The 19,558-nt window shown below is 36.1% G+C and overlaps 1 protein-coding gene across 1 annotated transcript; it reads left to right on the top strand.

The window, feature by feature from the left end:
* Positions 1 to 11,688: 11,688 nt before the first annotated feature.
* LOC149163682 (putative oxidoreductase At4g09670) lies at positions 11,689 to 13,475 on the top strand. Its single transcript, XM_089431814.1, has 2 exons — positions 11,689 to 12,368; positions 12,659 to 13,475. Exons 1-2 carry the CDS (start codon positions 11,907 to 11,909, stop codon positions 13,271 to 13,273), a joined length of 1,077 nt encoding a protein of 358 aa, XP_089287940.1. The 5' UTR covers positions 11,689 to 11,906; the 3' UTR covers positions 13,274 to 13,475.
* The last annotated feature ends 6,083 nt before the right edge of the window (positions 13,476 to 19,558 follow it).

The raw sequence follows: 19,558 nt of genomic DNA, 5'->3' as shown, positions 1-19,558 counted from the left end.
TTGACAGGGCTTGGTGATGAAGACTTTGGGAGCCATAAGTTACTAGCAAATATATCTTGACGAAGTATTGCAGTGGGTTGGAGCCCAAGAGGTTGGAGCCTCGAAAAGACAAGGTTGGTGCCTTAGAGGATAGGGTTGGAGCCCTAGAGGATCGATGTCCTCAAGAAACTAGGTCAAAGCTTGTACAAGAGAAGGGTTGGTTCCCTAGGGGTTGGAGCCTCTAAATGCAAGGTCGATGCCTTGAGAAGATATGGTCAGTGCCCTAGAGGTCAGAGCCACACAAAAGACCAAGTTGTTGCTTAGCAACAGGTTGGAGCCTGGGAGATTGAAGATCGATGTCTTCATCAAGGTTTGGAGCCCTATATACATTATACTTGATTAACTGTAAAGATTATATTAATAAAAGAATTTATTCCAATTGTTCATTTTGTGTTCTAAATATAAGTGATCTAACTGGTAAAAGTAGCAATTGAAAAGAAATATTGATTCACCCCTCTCTCAGTATTTTCAACAATTGGTATTAGAGCTAGTACCTTCACTCAATGCTTAGCAACTTGAAGGTTTATCCTTAGAACACAAATGGCAAAGCCAAGGAAGAAAGTCTCTAATCCTCCTAAAGACATGTCTCCCTCAACCACCGAAATTGAAGTCAATTAATTTGTGAAGGCTCCACTGTTCAATGGAAACTTTGATATATGGGAGGCAAGAATGAGGAATTTCTTAAAGACTCAAGGCATTGAAGTCTAGAAATTGGTGATTGTTGATAGCTTGATGGATTGTGAATCCAAGGAACATAATACAAGAGCAATGAAAGCAATCTTAAATGGGCTACCTGATTCTATGAAGGCCAATTTTGAAAAATGTTCGTCAGCAAAAGGCATATGGGATAAACTTCATGATCTTCACTCAAAATGAGCATTGACAATGACATATAGTCAAGAAAATGATGGAAAACAAGAAGGAAATCCAGATCCCATCAAGGAAGCTAAAGACAAGAGTGATAACATCAAGGCTAAAGAAGACCTAGAAGATGAAGAGAATGAAGAAGATTTTAAAGAAGATCTCCTCACTAAACTTATGGTTGCCATGGAAGAGATTAACAATTTGAAAAAGGAAAATGAGGAACTTAAGAAGAAAGCGCAAGTTGACCAGGACAAGACAAGGAAGGAAGTTGACCTTGTCAAGCTTCAAGTACAAGAAATATATGAGGAGCTCACCAAGATTAAGGAAGAATTTCATCAAAACAAGAGAAAGTATCATGAAGAAGTCATATCCATGAAAAATCAACTAGATAAGACAAAGAAACGGAAAGCTACCTTGTCAAGACACCTTGAACAAAGGCACAAGAGCTTGAATAAAATTGAAGCAGAGATTGGTCAATACAAGTAAGAGGTTTCCTCCCTTAGATCTCAACTAGAAGAAGCAAGGAAACAAGCACAAGGATCTGAGAAGGTGATGGAAGCTTTAAAATTCATAGAAGGACAAGTTGATGAAGCAGAAAAGGAGAAAAACACCATGATATGCCAACTAGAAGAAAAGGATGATGACGTCACCAAGTTAAAATCAGAAATCACTTCTCTTAAGGCCTAATCATGTGAAGCAACCAAGATGATGGAAGAAATGAAGAAGAAACTAGTTATGAAAGATGAATATTGTGAAAAGTTGAAATGAGAAGTTGTCTTTCTCAAAAATGAAGTTGACCTGTTGAATAAGAACTTGAAAAGTTCTCAAACCCTAGATGACATCCTAAGTCATCAAAGGTCTCCCCTTTATAACTTAGGTCTTGGCTATGCAGGTGAACCCTCAAGAAAGAATGATGCAAACCCTAATGCTTCAAACAACAAGCATGTGGAGAAACTTGGTATAAATATTAATGCTCCCAGTTCTAGAAAAGGCAAGGAGAAGAGTTAAGACAACAATGGAAGAAATCCTATTCCAAGAAGAAATGCAAATGGTGTCAAGGATGCATGAAGCAATGGTTATCATCAAAGGATCCCAAGGAAAAAATACTTTAGAAGTACATCAAGGAAAAAAATTTCTCCCAGGTACCAAAGTATATTTCTTGGTTATTGTTATTCTTGTATGAACTTTGGCCACATGGAAAAATATTGTAGGGCACATCACAAAGATAAATATAATGGTCCCCGTCAATCTCCAGGAAGCAATTTTGCAAGAATAAGTCATGAATTCTTATTCATGAACAACATAGAGTGCTTCAAGTGTCATAACATTGGACATATGGCAGGTGATTGTAACTTGATTTGGGTCCTTACACAAGCAAGAACCATGCCAGAGAAGAAAGACAAGTATGGAGAAGGAAGCAAATTGAATCCAGAAGTCTCTTGAACACTCCAGCCAACAACACATGTTGTTGACCTGATGAAGTTATCCTTGATATTCCAAGTATTTGATGGGGAGACTCTACCAAAAGGAAGACCATGCATACATTTAGGTGGAGCTCATGAGTTTATGATGATTAATCATTCTTGTATAAGCTATCCGTGAATGGGCCCTATGAAATCCTTGATGAGCCACATGGACAATCATCCTATAATAGATCGTCTCTTGGGAGCATTTCCATTGAAGAACATGATCCCTTATTCATCCATGTACTACTACAGGGGGAATCCTTGGGCACCCCGTTTGCCATTGATGTCAAAGAGGGAGAGAATATTTGAAAGGGCAAGAATATTTCCATCAATGACAAAGGGGGAGATTGTTAATCTAGGTTGTCATTGATGTCAATAGTTGATTGTCAATATGGCAGTGACTGGGATGGAAATTATTCTTGAAGATGCCAGAGGATGACTATAGCTCTTTTTAAGATATCAAGACAAATGAAGGAACAATCTTGTACCTTGATGATCATAATGAAGGATTACCATATCACTACACTTGATGAATGTCTAGAAAATATACATGACGATGACACCACATGGTGACATGTTCTACCTCTAATATGGACCATGATCATGACTAATATTTGGAAGACTACCCTCTTTGTTTGGACTATGATGACTTATCTTACCTATGATGACTTATCTTACATTGAAAGAATGGACTATGATGATGACCCTATGTTGAAGAAGTTAAGTAATAAGGCAATCAATAACATGAAGAGGGAAAAGACATAATGACATGAAGACAAGGACATGATCAAGGGCATAATGATGGTGGCCCTACATTGAAGAAGACAAGGAAATGAATTGTGAAGACAATTAATGAAGGAATCATCCATGGAAGAAGCCCATCTATGAAAGAATGTTGGTGTCCTATAATTCTGCACTCATAAAGATCAATCACATTAAAAAATAATTTTTGCTACCTTAGAGGTAGAATTCTTCCATCAGACCTACACCATCTTAAAGAGCATAACTTTTCCTTTCCAAAGAGCTGTTACACATCCTGAAATTCCAAGCGGTTGGAAAGTTATTGATTTTTTAAGTTAAGGTATAATTTCTGGCCAACAAGTCGACCTGAACATGTAAATTCAAGTCAGCTTACCTTTATGACGTGGCTGTTCATTTAAGGATGGAAAAAGCTATATAAATAAGAGGTTAGACATCTGTTTTTGAACAAGCAATTCAGTGAAGATCCTACAAGTGACACAAAAACCAATTTCACATCTTGTGAACCATATAACAAGGGTTATAAACCTGTGGAAGCTGCGAAGATAAGAGGACAGAATTGCAGACTGTGGAGACCATCCAAAAATGTAGACTATGCTCAGAAACTAGATCTTGTGAAGCATACTTCGAACCTGTTTTGCTCCAGTGTTGGCATATTCTCTGTTGGATTCCTCAAGATCTCAAAGTGTCCCTTTACACGTTGGGGCTCAGTGCTAAGATGCTTAACAATGATCAATATTGGTCTACAGTCTAGTTTTAGAACACATATTTGTGGTGTTAATAGAAGTTACCAGGGATTGGTTGGGAGCCTCCATACATCAGACATAATCACTACTTCAGGACTCAAACAGTCTATTGTGGAGTGCTAAAATTAGTTGTAAAGGCTCAGACTGGTAGTGACACTTATCCATAGCTGGATTATACCAGGATTCTTGAAAGGTGGATCAAAATTGGTGCAGCATGGTGCCAAAATATCATTGTTGAAGTCTTAGTGCAGCAAGGTGCATTGGACAATGGTGTAGTGTGGTGCAAGGATTGTCATTGCTAAAGTCTTGGTGCAGCATGGTGCGTTGGACAGTGGTGTAGTGTGGTGCAAGGATTATCATTGTTGAAGTCTTGGTGCAACATGGTGCGCTGGACAGTGGTGTAGTGTGGTGCAAGGATTATCATTGCTGAAGTCTTGGTGCAGAATGGTGCATTGGACAATGGTGCAGTATGGTGCAGAGTTGATGGTGCAGATTGGGTGATGAATAATGGTGCAGTATAGCAGGCTTAGTGCAACATAGTGAAGAGACCTTGAAGACATCTTGAAGTACCCATTGAAGAGCTTGTGGAGAAATCTCCTATTGGGCAAAACACTGTCAAGACTCGCTTGAAAAGTTCTTGAAGAAGCCCTTGAAGAGGCTTAAAACAGGTGCAAAACTTGAACTACCTTTTGTAAACACCTTGAAGATCTTGAAGATAATGTTGAATATCATGATGCATTAGCCATCATGAGGTGACTTGGAGATTTTTCTTGGGTATAATGAAGAGTAACGATGACACCTTCTATGACACAAGGTTGTCATTGATTATGTAGTGTGGAGACTACACTGAAGCTGAAGATTGACAGGGCTCGGTGAAGAAGACTTTGGGAGCTGTAAGTTACTACCAAACATATCTTGATGAAGTATTGTAGTGGGTTGGAGCCCAAGAGGATGTAGCCTCGAAAATACAAGGTTGGTTACTTGGAGGATAGGGTTGGATCCCTAGAGGATCGGTGTCCTCAAGAAACCAAGTCGGAGCCTGTATGAGAGAAGGGTTGGTGCCCTAGGGGTTGGAGCCTCTAAACGTAAGGTCAGTGCCTTGAGAAGATAGGGTCAGTGCCCTAGAGGTCAAAGCCTCACAAAAGACCAAGTTGGTGCTTGGCAACAAGTTGGAGCCTGGGAGATTGAATATCGGTGTCTACATCAAGGGTTGGAGCCCTATATACATTGTACTTGATTCATTGTAAATATTATATTAATAAAAGCATTTATTCTTGTTGTTCATTTTGTGTTCTAAATATAAGTGATCTAATTGGTAAAACTAACAATTGAAAAGAAATATTGATTCAACCCCCTCTCGGTATTTCCAACAATATGCATATAATCAGTTATATTCATGAATTACTCATATACGAAGGAGAAGGAAATTACGGAAAATCATTTTAACCCAATATACAACTATTGGAGCTCCATGCAAATAATATTCTTAGTAAATTGGAATATTTATTCAATAGAGAAAATCATCTTCAATGTCTAATGTAAAATATCTTAGATAGTATTCTTAGTAAATTGGAATATTTCTTCAATAGAGAAAATCATCTTCAAGGTATAATGTAAATTATCATAGATTTGTTACAGAGCTTTGCCAAAATCTATTGCATTGGGTCTAGAGAATATGGAGAATATGTGAAGCTTTTACTCAGTGATCGCATCAAATTTAGCTAGTTTCCAAAAAGTCCATCAGAAGGATTTGGAAATGTAACTAAAAGTTTACATGACAAATTTAGCCAATGACTAAAAATACCATTAGGGTTCAATGGATCTGGCAAGGCTACTAGAAGTTGACATGACAAAATTAGCCAATAACCAAAAAGTCCATTAGGGGTTCCATGGATTTGGAAAGTTCATTAAAAGTTACATGCTAAATCTTACCATGGCAATGAACTCATTTAGGGTCCATAAAGAGTTAGGGGATTGAATGCATAGGCTAAATGTTTTGGGTCTTACATTGGTAAATTTTGGATTTCACTAATGCCTCATGAAACCTTCTACCCTTTTGAATTTGTTTGTGTGGGTAATTGATCAACTTGATGTTGGTGTTAATTAAATGTATCATGAGAGTTTGGAGATTTTTGTGGTAAAGATTTTGATTATTAGATCTCGGAGCAACCATAATATTCATTTTTGTCTTCGATATTTTGAGTCAATACCATGACCCATCATCACCCATCATCAGGAAAAACTTGCCATGAAGAGAAGGAGAGGGAGGAAATAAATAGGGTTAATTGGAAAGAGAAAAGAGAGAGTTGGCTAGCATTTCAATAGGAGAAAACAAAAAATAAAGATTATTTGGGAAAATATATTTATTACATTATTTTAATATTTTATTTTTAATATCTTAATAATAATTAACATAATTAATGAGCAATTATAGCCAATTTCATATTACTCTAAAGTCAATAAAAAGAAAAACTAAATAATATAAGGATTTATTTATTAAGATAAAGTTTAATGATAATAAAAAAAATATTGGAATTAAAATTATATTTTAAAGTTTATTTTGGAAGCTTTATTAATTAACTTTTAAGCAAAGGTAATGAATATATGTATATAAATTTTATATTTTAATTAATTTCATTACGTTCTAAATAAACTTTTATTAAATTGTTTTTCATTATATTTTGTTTATTAAATTGTTTTTCATTATATTGTGAGGTTTAATTTTAATTTTTTTATTAAGATAACAATTAAGTAAAGGATAATGATGATATATGAAATTATATATAATTGTTTTTATTTTAATTAATTTCAATTTATTTTATTTAACTTTTAATTAATTTAATATATATTTTATTTATTAGTTTTAATTTGAGTATTAATAATAATAATGCACTTATTGCTATTATTAATATAATTAATAAAATTAAGAATAAAATAATAAGATATTAATAATATTAAATAGGGTTTTATAATATTAATGACTAATGAATTGATAGAGGAGGTTATACTATAAGGAAAATAAAGAATAAAAAGGGGAACATGGAATAATGAAAAAGAGAAGCCTAGTTGAGGGGGAGGGATTTGATGAGAGATAATTTAATGTGATGAGGATACGAGAAGGAGGGCAGGGAAAGGGCGTAGGAGAGGAGAGAGAGGATATATTATTGGGGGTAGGCAAGTGATGGGTTGGGATTTTGAGAGACTAGGGGAACCCAATTTTTGCTTATTTCTAAGCCCCCATCCCTTTTGAAATTAAAAGGATTTTTAATGATTTCAAGAGCCTCCCACATCTTCCGATTATATTTATGGTTTTCATTAGTGATGACCTTCGTGTCTTCAAGGCAAATATGGTGATAGGTCTTTGATGAATGCTCTGCGAGTGTTGAGGATTTTACTCTGCCATTTTTTATGTCTGCACCATGTTATTTTAGTTTAATTTTGAGTGATCTTCCTGTTTTACCAATATAACAACTTCCACATGAACATAAGACCTTGTAGACACCTTTCTGTTGGAGGTGATCAAATTTGTCTTTAACCGACTTCATTCTTTGTTTGATAGTTAACATGGGCTTGAAAGAGGTTTCACTATCATTATCATTAAACTTTATCTTAATAAATAAACCCTTATATTATTTAGTTTTCATTTTTACTGACTTTAGAGTAACACAAAATTGGCTATAATTTCTCATTAATTATGTTAATTATTACTAAGATATTAAAAATAAAATATGAAAATAATGTAAAAAAGTATATTTTCCCAAATAATCTTTATTTTTTGTTTTCTCCTATTGAAATGTTTGTCGGCTCCCTTCTTTCTCTTTCCAATTAAACCTATTTATTCCCCCCCTCTCCTTCTCTATGTGGCAAGTTTTTCCTGATGATGGGTCATGGTATTGACTTGAAATGTCGAAGACAAAAATGAATATTGTGGTTGCTCTGAGATCTAAATGTATCATTTTTAATTATTATCAATAAATTCATATAATTATATGAATGTAAATATATTAAGTTGTTAATTAAATGTAAGATGAGTAATTCTTGGTGCCAAGGGTGGAAATCTTCAAATGATCATATCTTGATGATTTTGACTCAATTTTCATTAAAATTTATACCACTAGAAAGCTCTCAATGAGCAAAAGGAGATGGTGACCTCAAAAAAGAATTTTGAGATGATTAAAACTAGTGAAAATTTGATAACATGTAACCCCAACAAGGTATAGAGGGAGTTGGGGATATTACACATTTGTTAACCTCATAGATGCCCACTCTATGATGCAGAAATTATCAACAAACCTTAAAAAATAAGAACAACTTTAAAAGAGTATAGCTTACAATTTCTAAATACATTGGCTAGCTAGAATCTTTGGATGGCTAGAAATAAGGAAATGTTCAACAACATTTGGGAAAACTCACAATTATAGTAACAAAATCCAAAGCGCTCCTAATAGGGCACCACAAAACCAAACTTAAAAAGAAAGATCAAGTACTAGATGGCATGGAAATTTTTTGGATAAAACAATGTAATTTGTGCCAAGACACCAATCCTAGTGTCCTTACCAAATTGTTTAAATTCCCTCACTAGCAAAGTATGAATATAGAAAAATATTTTTTGTGTGTTGGAATGGTAGTGAATATCATTCTCACTTTTCTTTGAAAAAACCTCTAAGAACAACCCCAGGGTAGAGCGAGTAGGGAGAAGTCTTCATGATTCCAAAGGAAATTCTATAGTATATTTATCCTAAGTGTTAGGAAATCTTTCCAACAACTTCATTGGGGCTTCTACTCTCTCGTGTTTCCTATCTATAAATAGGGAGGAAAATATTGGAGCTATATCAATCTTTGGGGACTTCATGCTAATAGTCAATGCAGGGTTCTATAAATCCACTTTGGAAGCCACCTGGTTAAAGACAATCATCTCTAAAATCAAGTAGGAATCATGTCCCTTGCTAAAGTCTCATTTTAATACATAAAAAGGGATTTAAATGAGGAAATGTATCATTAGGCCAAGAAAGAAACAAAGCTAATCCCACATATTTTGATAAAAAATGGGTTGCAAGACCTTAAGGCTATCCCCTAAGTATTGGTTTGAATGCTTTGACTGTATTCATTATAATCATGGTCCAACATTCAATAGCACGATGGAAAAGGCTTGGGGAGGAAATATGAGGACACCCCAAACCCTTTTCTTCATGCAAATTCATTCACCAATTGTGGCAATTAAATGTTTAGTGCCTTGGAACAACAATAATAGGTAGACATTATGGTTATTTACTCTTTCGGATTGGGCTTTCTCTTACAACATTCTTCTATGCAAGTAAGGAGTTGAATTGAGTTAGATTTCCTTGTTAATTCTTTTAGGGTTGTTTAGGTTTTCATATCCCTTTTCTTCCCTCTCTAGCTTTTCTCTTGGAGAATTTCAAGTATATGAGTGGTGGAAATTGAGACTTGTTTCCTTTCTAAGCACTAGAGACACTTTGGAACAAAAAATGGTAAATTAGGAAACATGTGTGTAAGGAATAAGGCTTTTTTGTTTGTAGCATTCCCTTCTTTCTTAAGATTAGTCAAGTATCTAATTCCCTACCATTTGAAGTTTCAATTGTTTGTAGTGGTGACAAACTTAATAAATGCAATCATCCTTTTACAGGTTGGTTTGAATTTGGGTTGATAGTCTTAGATTTAACTTAATATTTAGATGTTGGTGCCCTCATTTTGGGCTCAGGAATATGAGTTTTTTCCAACTTTGGGTTGTCAAACCAATGTTTTTGTCATATAAGCACAGTGACACCATATTGGGACTTCTTATGATATTGTTATTCTTTGTCATATGGTAAGGGCTAAGACCTAGCTCTCTCTCAAGCTATTTGTGAAGAGATGAAGAGATATGTAACATAGATAGAGGAGAAACCATGAATGCTACAGAGTAATGTGCCACCATGTGGAACTAATCCAAGCCAATAGATATTTTATACTATTTTTTTCTCTAAAATGTCATAGATTGAGTAAGCTTACACCAGTAAAATAACTAATACCATGAATATTTTTGTGCACCAAAAATAAAGGATATAATTTTGGAGGTGGAGTGTACTAGACTACATAATCTTACTCTTAGTAAGCTTATTATGGAACTACCGCTAATTGCCTACATGGGAACATATAATTCTTACCAAGTTGAGCTTAAGGAGGAAGAAATGGTCCATCATTGAAGAGATCCAATGGAAATTGAAGGACAGAGTTTCCCTCAATCTAATACGGAGCAAGAAGATGAAAATAGTTCTCTTATGTATTGATAAAGTGATGTATTTGATAATTATGTCCATAGGTATGTCTAGTTTGACTTCTAAAGTTTTAATTTAATATAAATAATTAATAGGTGATATGTAGGTAGCTATGTTTTTTCTCTTTTTTAATTTACTTTAAAAATGCTATAAAATAAAATAAACGTAAAATATATAAAACTTATTTTGATTGTGAAATGAGTTGTGGGTTTTTGGGCATGTGGTATTCATAAGTCAGGGTATTGACCCATTGTATTGTAAGAAAGACTATTTAAAAGGTAAGAATCTCTAAGGTGAAGTGGAGGTGAATCTCCATAGTTAAGAATCTTATTAAGATGATTGGTGTGTATTTTGCGATAGGACTTTTAGAATTTTAATTTAATTATCATAATTCTTAGCTAGATGGTAGGGATTTAACCCCATGGAATATTCTAAAATATTCTTAGTAGTAATCACAGATCTCATCTTGAAATTTAACTCAAAAGTAGTTATGCCCTTTTTTCCCTTTTAATTAAATTTGTTAATTAAAAATAATAAAAGTCACATGAATATGAGTTATGATTTTTTTGACATGTGGTATTAGTAAGTCAGGGTATTGGCCCATAATATTCTAACAAAGCTTATTTATATGTTAAAAATATACATGATAAAATGCGGGTGAATCTCCATGATTAAGATTCTTGTTGTATATTTTTTCAAATATATATATGTTTAACTCGTATATTATTTTTCTTATAATTAATAAGAATAATAATAATCATTTAAAATGACATTATAATTTAGTTAATTTTTATGATATTTTATTTAATCATGGCAATGTGAGATGTATCATGAGGAAGTGTTTTGATGTTTATTCAAGTTTACTAACTATTTAATTTATATGGCTCCCAAAATTACATGTTTTTCCAAATTTATATAAGCTTAATTCATATATATATAATTATTATTATTTAAAATAAAATTATAATTTAGTTAATTTTTATGATTTTTTTTAATCTTTGTCAATATGAAATGTATCTAAGATATATTATGAATTATGCATATTCATATTTATTATGAATGGATGTCTATCTAAATTTACCAACCATTTAATTTATATCATTTAAGTCAACCTAAAACAAACAATTTATGATTCTATTGAAATTTTTATAATTTAGTCATATAAATATTTTATTTTGACCCGAATATTAAAATCAACCACATATACATGTTGTTTAGTTAACCAATAAAATGAAATTTTGATAATGTCTTTCGGATTAATCACATCATAAGTTGTTGGTCAAAATTTCGAACCTTTGTCCTCCGGATTAACCATATTAAATGGTTCAAAACATCGACCAACAATTTATAATCTGATTAATCCAAAAAACATTATCAAAATCAATATAAATCACAAAAATCTAAAATAAAACAAAATTGAAATTATTATATAATTAACTAAAATACTAAACTTAGTATACTCCATTCATACACTACGGTGGAAGCCCAACGATTGTTATGGTTGATGACATGCTTCTGCTACTGTCCACATAATAAATTCCTTAACAAAGATAGGGTTTGATGAATCGTATCTTCCCTCGTCCTCGGCGAACCTCAACCGTTAACTCCCACTTTCTGATGCGTGTGTCACTCCGTTATCCCATACAATAAGCCGAGATCACGCTACCCTTTTCAGCACTCGTATTTTGAACCCGTGGAAGCTTCGTTCCGATCCGTGGAACCCATGGAAGCTTCGTTCCGATCCGTTTGACAGTATAATGGCAGACGAAATGGTCCGTTTTGGAATACTGGGCTGTGCACACATAGCCAGAAAGAATTCCAGAGCAATAAATAAGTCACCCAATTCGTTAATCTATGCAATTGGGTCCAGATCTCTAGAGAAGGCCGCGGCCTTTGTTTCTGCTAATAATTTGTCTCCAGAAGTGAAATTGTATGGCAGCTATGATGAAGTTCTGGATGACCCATCTGTGGATGCTGTATACATTCCTCTTCCCACCAGTTTACATCTTGAATGGGCTCTCAAGTCTGCCCAGAAAAAGAAACACATCCTTCTTGAGAAGCCCCCTGCCTTGTCTGTACAAGACCTTGACATCATCATTGAGGCCTGCAACACAAATGGTGTTCAACTTATGGATGGCACCATGTGGATGCACCATCCAAGAACCCATAAAATGGAACAACTGCAGGGAAATCCAGACCTATTCGGCAACTTGAATTCGGTGAGTACTCAATCCATGATGATCATATGTGGAAATTAGGGCTGAAAAGATAAGATGCATTTATGACCTTTTTTTATCAAATTTTCATTTCATACTCTGTACTTCAAGACTTGATTATGGGATTTTTTTTCCCTTTACTTTCATACTCTGTACTTCAAGACTGGATTATGGATTTCAATTGTAATATAAGGTGGGTTTCTTGCCACCTGCATGCTGAGTCATAGTTAAATTCGTGGCAGAATTTATTAAATGGTTACTTAGGAATTAGTTTTTGCTATGTTTATTTTCAGGTCCACAGCAATTTCACATTCCCTGCCCCTGCCGATTTTTTGCAAAACAATATACGGGTTAAGCCAGACATGGATGCACTGGGAGCATTGGGTGATTTGGGATGGTATTGCATTAGGGCAATCCTGTGGGCTAATGACTACCAAATGCCTCATAGTGTAACTGCACTCCCTGGATCTGTTGTGAATGATGTAGGAGTCATTCTGGATTGTGGGGCTACTTTTGATTGGCAAGATGGGAGAGTTGCAACTTTTAGCTGTTCTTTTCTCGGTGGTATGTCAATGGATTTGATAGTCAATGGGTCCAAAGGAGTCCTGCGCCTTCATGATTTTGTGATTCCTTATGAGGAAGACTCTTCATCTTATTTTTCTACATCAAATGTCAAACTTACACAACTCCACACTGGTTGGGATTCCAAGCCATGTGAGCACTTAGTCACGACAGAATTGCCTCAGGAGTCTCTTATGATTCAAGAATTTGCAAGCCTGGTTAAGAGCGTCCGAGATTCTGGAGGGAAACCTGATCCACAGTGGCCTGCCATTACCAGGAAGACTCAGGTACTGCTGAATGCTGTAAAAACATCCATCCGGGAAGGCTTACTCTCAGTCACACTGTGAAATAAATAATTGATTATGACATAGTGGAAGGCTTACTCTCAGTCACACTGAAATAAATAATTGATTATGACACAGTGGTGGAGAACTTTCTTACTACTGTCACCCTCCCTAGTTTACCATGTGAACTGCTGTATATTGGGTTGATAAGAGTGAACATTATTATCACCCTTTCTAAATTTATTGATATGCTTGTTTGTTTTTATCTTTGTAACTACATATGCGTGGAGAATTTGGCACAGACTCTTCATTATATTTTGTTTATCACTGTTTTGTTTTCATGCACTTTTCGTTCAGTTCATATGTCAATCAATTGGTTTTCATTTTTTAATGTGGCATTTTTTCATTTTTAAGGATTTCTGGGTTTGTAAAGGTTTTTTAGTGTGGTATTTTGTCGATTATTCCCGGATGGGATGATGATTGAGACAAAAAGGCGGGGGGCACAGAGGGGGTGGTAGTGGGCTACCGCCGTCTCACTTGCCCAAAACTTTAGGGGATGTGGTAGCATACGCCTATGAATAATTTATGGCTCTAATATCTAGCATGCAGTCTGTGAATCTGGCCAGCCACACCATGCATGTAATGGACTTGGAAATGAACCGGTTACCATACCACATGTGAGTCAGACAAGTCCCCACTTGTGTGGTTCTAATGTGAGAAAGGACTTAACCCCTGGCTCTAAGCTCACATATGCATTCAAACTTGTCCCTGAGGCAACAAGCAAGCAGGGGTACTTGAATTTGGAGCCCGTAAGGATTGGGAAGGTTTCGATATGGCGCTATCTATAGATATACCTTGTTGTGAGTTCAACTGTGAAAAAGTTGCTTTCTAATATGGGGATTTGAAAATTCAGGGAAGTTGCTTCAGTTTTTGCTCTATGACAATGCATCGAAATTGGGAATCTTGGTTTTATATGCAAAATTGCTATTAGTTAGAGCTCTTTGTTCTCATGTAGGTTGGTCAGCTCCTTGTTTGCTCTGGTGCTCAAGCTCTCTTCTTTTCATTTCCTCTCCCCTCGTTCCTAGCCACTTCCTTTGGGCATAACCCCCTTAGTTTTTGCTTGGCCTCGTCTCCTTTCTTGGAGTCCCCCCCTCTTCTGTCCTCTGACTCCCTTGTTCCTCCACAAATTTCCCCCTCCTTCCCTCTTCCTACTCCATCTTATTGTGCTCCTTATTTCAAGGTTGCTTGGCGTAGGCTCCTGCCTAGGGTTATTCTGGTCTATTTCTTGTTATGGCTCACCTTTTATCTTCCTCCTCCCTTTGTGCCGATGCACCCAATGAATCTCATTGGAGGTCCTTTTTGTTGTGGTGATTCTCAATGCGGTGCTTGACTTACATGGTGCTCTTCCCGATTCTTTGAATCCTTGCATCTTTTATGTTCCTTGTTCGACCCTTATCTATTCTTTGACCTTTCCTCCACACCTCGTCAGTGGGCACGGGTTCATAGGGGTGTTGTCTATTACCAAGAGCAAGCCCACAAGAGTAGTACATGCATGCATCATCATCTAGGGGGAGGCGGGACGGGGTGGGGACAGTGGGTTGCTGTTGTCCCACTTGGCCAAAGGACCAAGGAACATAGCAACATGCCCTCATGAATAATTTATGGCTCTGATATTTAGCATGCATGTCATCAATCTGGCCAACCACACCATGGATGTAATAGACATGGAAATGAGTTGGTTACCATTCCACCTATGCGTCAAACGAGTCCCCACTCATGCAGTTCTAATGCAGGGAAGGACTTCACCCATGGTTCTAAGCCCACATTTACATTTTGAGCTTGTTCCTGAGACAATAAGCAACAAGGGGTATCCTAGTTTGGAGCCTACAAGGACTAGGAAGGTATCGACATGGTCCTATCTGCAGATATGCCCTGTTGTGAGTTTGATTGCCAAAAAGTTGCTTTCTAATTAGGGGATTCAATAATTCAGGGCAACTGCTTCACTCTTTGCGTTGCGACAATGCATTGAAACTAGTAATTTTGGTTTTATATGTAGAATTGCTATTAGTTAGAACTCTTTGTTCTCCTGCAGGTTCATCAACTTGACATTTTCTATGGTGCTTTGGCTCTCTTCTTTTCATTTCCTGCCCCTTCATTCCTGACAGCTTCCTTTAGTCATGGTCTCCTTTCTTGGACTCCCCCCCTCTTTTATGCTCTCACTCCCCTGTTCCTTTGTAGTGCTTCCCCTCCTTCTTCCCTTTGCCTGCTCCATCTTATTGCATGCTCCTCCTTTTGAGGTTACTTAATGCAGGCCCTTGCCTTGGGTTATTCTAGTATATTTCTTGTTCATACTCACTTTTTATCTTCCCCCTCCCTTTGTGCCTTCGCACTCGACGAATCTTATTGGAGGTCGTTTTTGTTATGGTGATTCTCAGCCCATTGCTCAACTTACGTGGTGCTCTTCTTGGTTCTCTGAATCCTTGCATCTTTTATATTCCTTACTTGAGCCTTAACTATTCTTTGACCTTTCCTCCATGCCTCGTTAGTGGGCATAGGTTCGTAGTGGTGTTGCCTATTACTAAGAGTGGCCCTGTTAGCACTCCGTAAATTTCCTTAGGCTAAGGAGAGAAATTTCAAAGGTAACCACGAACCACTTTTAGGCTAGAATCTAGCCCTTCTAGCCTTGGAGAGGGCTATCTTACTTGGGTTTGCTAAATAATATGATATTAGGCTAGGTATAGAGCTTAATAAGGTTTGTTTTTCAAAGGGTTGCTAGTAAGAAAGGAGACAGATGCATTGGGCATGGAGTCATGTCAAAGTTATAATTTGTCGAGTGATATGATGAAAAGGGAAAGGGTTTTTCCATAGGGGCAAGGTAGGCAGTCTTGGTGATGAAATCAAGTTAAATCCTTGTAGGAGGGTGAGTGTAACAAATGTGAAAACAACACTTAAGGTATTGGTTGGTTGACACGAGATTGACAATTATGTGAAATCAATATATGCTATACATATTCTATTTATTGGGATAAAACAAAAGGGAAAGGTAAGGGGTTTCAAATAAATGAAAAGAAGAAGAAGAAGACCATGGATAATCAAATTGGAGAGCATCGAAACTGTAGATGAATTCTAAATATTTCTTTAAGAGGAAAACACAGATTACTTGGGAAAACTAAATTAGAGCACCATTAAGATGAATTCTGAATTAAACATTTGGTTCTTCCAAGCATGAAGACATACATTCAATAGATGTAAACACATAAGAAAAAATTACAAGTAGAAAGAAGCACAACATCATCAAGATCTGACACATGAATCCCTACAAATCACCTTCTGTCTTTCATTCATTGGCAAAAATATTCAAAATATACAATGCACTCAAGGTGTTTCTCACTCCAATCTGACCAACCCCTTTTCCATTACATGTACATCATAATATAAAGTCAAAAGAGTCAGTTCCCACCTCTAAGGGTTGAATTCCTCATTAGGAATATTGTTCCAAACTTCTGCAATTAAAATAGAATTGATTGCTTAATCCCAGGAACTACATACCTAGATACTTTCTTAAGAATTTTACATTAACATCTTAGCTCGAAACTCAGCTCATGAGTAACTGCTTACTTTATCATAATTACAACAACCATCAAAACAAATTACATCAAGTTTGAGCTGAGATAACTCGCTCAAAAATAACTCTATCTAGAAGCGTAGCGCAAACTCTAATTTTCTTCAACAAAGCAGAAACACAACTCTAGAAAATGCAACGCTTGATGGTTTAGCTACTTGTGGTCAGTTTCTGAGCTGATTAATGGCTCCAACACATGCAAATGAACATGTACACGGTCACCTTCCCCTTCAAAAACTCAGCTTTACCATACAATACCTCAAAATCTGATAAAACCTTCTATGGGAAAAAACGCAACGCCTATTAAAAAAGCACAACACCATCTTCATTTCTATGGTTTAAGTGGTGAGAATGTTTTGTAGTGAATCTGCACACATTGATGATGATGTTGACTTTTTAATAACCATGCCATATACTTCTTTCAAACTTCCCTTCCTAAAAAATGCCAGATGTCCACCTTGACACCCAAAACCCTAATGCTGGCTAGGGCACAAAATGTTTCAACACTGCTTCTTCAGAATAGCTTCATAGTTGTGACCAAATATGGTTGCTAAATAAACTTTGTGCAAAACATAAACACCTTGAATCTTCAATCTTATAAACAAGCTTATTTAAGGGAAGAGTTAGAGCCAAAAATAGGGGGGGTTTTACTTACCACCAATCTATGCCTAAAACATCACCAACTTGGAATATTTGAAAATAATCAATAACTACACCTCCTAAGACTATACACCACCTATTCACATGATCTAGACTGCTTCTAGAAACCAAAAATTTGAAATATCAAGTGAAATGGCATTGACTGTCCAGTTTCGCAACAAATTATCAACATTCGCAGCACCTTGAACAATAACTGTATTTTGTGAATATCTCCAAATGGTGAATCCTATTGAGCTGAAATTTTGACAAGAAGTTACTACCATCATGATGCTTCTCCACAAAAATTTTGAGCCAAATTCGACTCATGGATCTCAAGAAAATCCAAAAATAGTTGTAGGTGACAGTAGTTTGTTTCTTGAAAACCGTGAAGCATTTTGAGCTGAAATTAAGCAGGCTTATTCATCTCACCCCATGCATCTATTGTAAAATTTTCAGGGAAAATGGGTACATGGTTTAAGAGATATGGTGGAGGCAAAGTCAGGGGGAGGGGGGTGACAAACTGGTTTTCACAGGGAATGTGTAGCAACTGCTTGTGCAATTGTGGGTTTGTATAACTCGGGTTTTCCTCAGGCTTTTAGATGGTTGGGATATGCAATGCATGTCCCCTACATCATACAAAATCCAACGAGAGGTGAAAAAGGTCCTTACTCAGAGGTGTGAGACCGTTTTCTCATTTGCACAACAACTGGTTCAGTTTCATAGCAGGCCTCCAACTTTCGCAGCAAATCCTCCTCTGAGCCTGCAACCTTCTTCTTCGACCTTCAAACTGCTCCAAGATCAATTCTGGCTTCTAAAGAGGAAGAATGAGAAACTTTCAAACAAATTCAAACACTCCATGCCACCAAAAGCTCCTTTTGGAATGATAATGGGCCACTAGATGATGTGAAAGATGTGATGAGAGGGGCATCTTTTGCAATGATGAACTTGACATGACACACATGACCAATAACTAACTAACTTTCATGACTAACATGACATCAGCATAAAAAACTTATGATTGACCAATTCTCTCATGACTCCTTATGACCTTACAATTCAGATTATGGCAAAAAGACTCTTTTTTTACTCAAAATATTTACAATGACCCTTTGACAAATTTGACCTCTTAGTACAAAAAACCCCTTTAGACCATGACACTCATGAAACCAGGGCTAATATTAAAATGACCTCAAAAAAATAATAAGACAAAAGTGACTGGGATTCCTATATTATAGGACCCTAACATTGGCTCCAATTGGGACGGCATCCTCCCTGTGAGGTGCCATGAACACACATAGACTAGTAGCCTTGTCCACTGGGCTGCTCCCAACTCGAAGACTACAACCAAAAAACCTATGTTGAGACCAAGACCATTGTACATTCTGAAAATCACAACTGCACACTGCTGGAAAAAGATGTTCAAACTACAATCTAAAAATACACATGCTGAAAGAGATGCTTTCCAAGCAAACTTATTGCACACCATTTCCTACTTATTTTACTTTGTTGAGCACAGGTGTTGAATCAAGTGATCTCAAATTTCCAATGAAGCTAATCAAGTAGCTTCTCACATAATTTGATTACTTGATCGTGCTTCAACAAGATAAAAACTGGAACATTAAATGGTAGAAGCAACTCAAACCTCAAACTAAATCCAATCTTTGCATTGGTGAACAAAACAAGATCTACCTTGACTAATGATTCCAATAGGCTTGTAAAAGGATCCTCAAATGAATGAACACTGAAGTTTAGCTCATCCGACATATTACAATTTTGCTCCAGGTGGTCTACATACCATGAATACAAACCTTTATATGCATCCTTGCTTTCATGCAATTTCATCTTATAGCTGTCATGATAGGGTTGCAAACCTTCATTTGAATTTTGTAATGGAACCCCTATTAGACAAAACAATGATGTTGGTTGCCAAACTAAGTCTTCATCACTCCTGTTTTTAGGCTCATAGCTAGCTAAAGGAGGAGAATTTTGACTATAGAAACCATCCAAATAACTAGCTAGTGGATCATTGAAAACCTGAGAAGATTGTTGCGATTTATTTTGTATTGTCTCCAATGAGACTATATGAT

Source organism: Pinus tabuliformis, chromosome 5_1 (assembly GCF_031772625.1).
Source record: "Pinus tabuliformis cultivar Carrire ecotype Pingquan chromosome 5_1, CPIR1, whole genome shotgun sequence".
In the NCBI taxonomy this organism is placed as follows: Eukaryota; Viridiplantae; Streptophyta; class Pinopsida; order Pinales; family Pinaceae; genus Pinus; species Pinus tabuliformis.
This window is presented reverse-complemented; position numbering and strand designations above follow the sequence as displayed.

What these genes read in the sequence shown, in the direction of transcription:
- LOC149163682 (XM_089431814.1), top strand. Translation starts at nt 11,907, where the DNA reads ATGGCAGACGAAATGGTCCGTTTTGGAATACTGGGCTGTGCACACATA. An exon ending in TATTCGGCAACTTGAATTCG is followed by an intron (nt 12,369 to 12,658) that starts GTGAGTACTCAA and finishes GTTTATTTTCAG; the next exon opens with GTCCACAGCAATTTCACATT.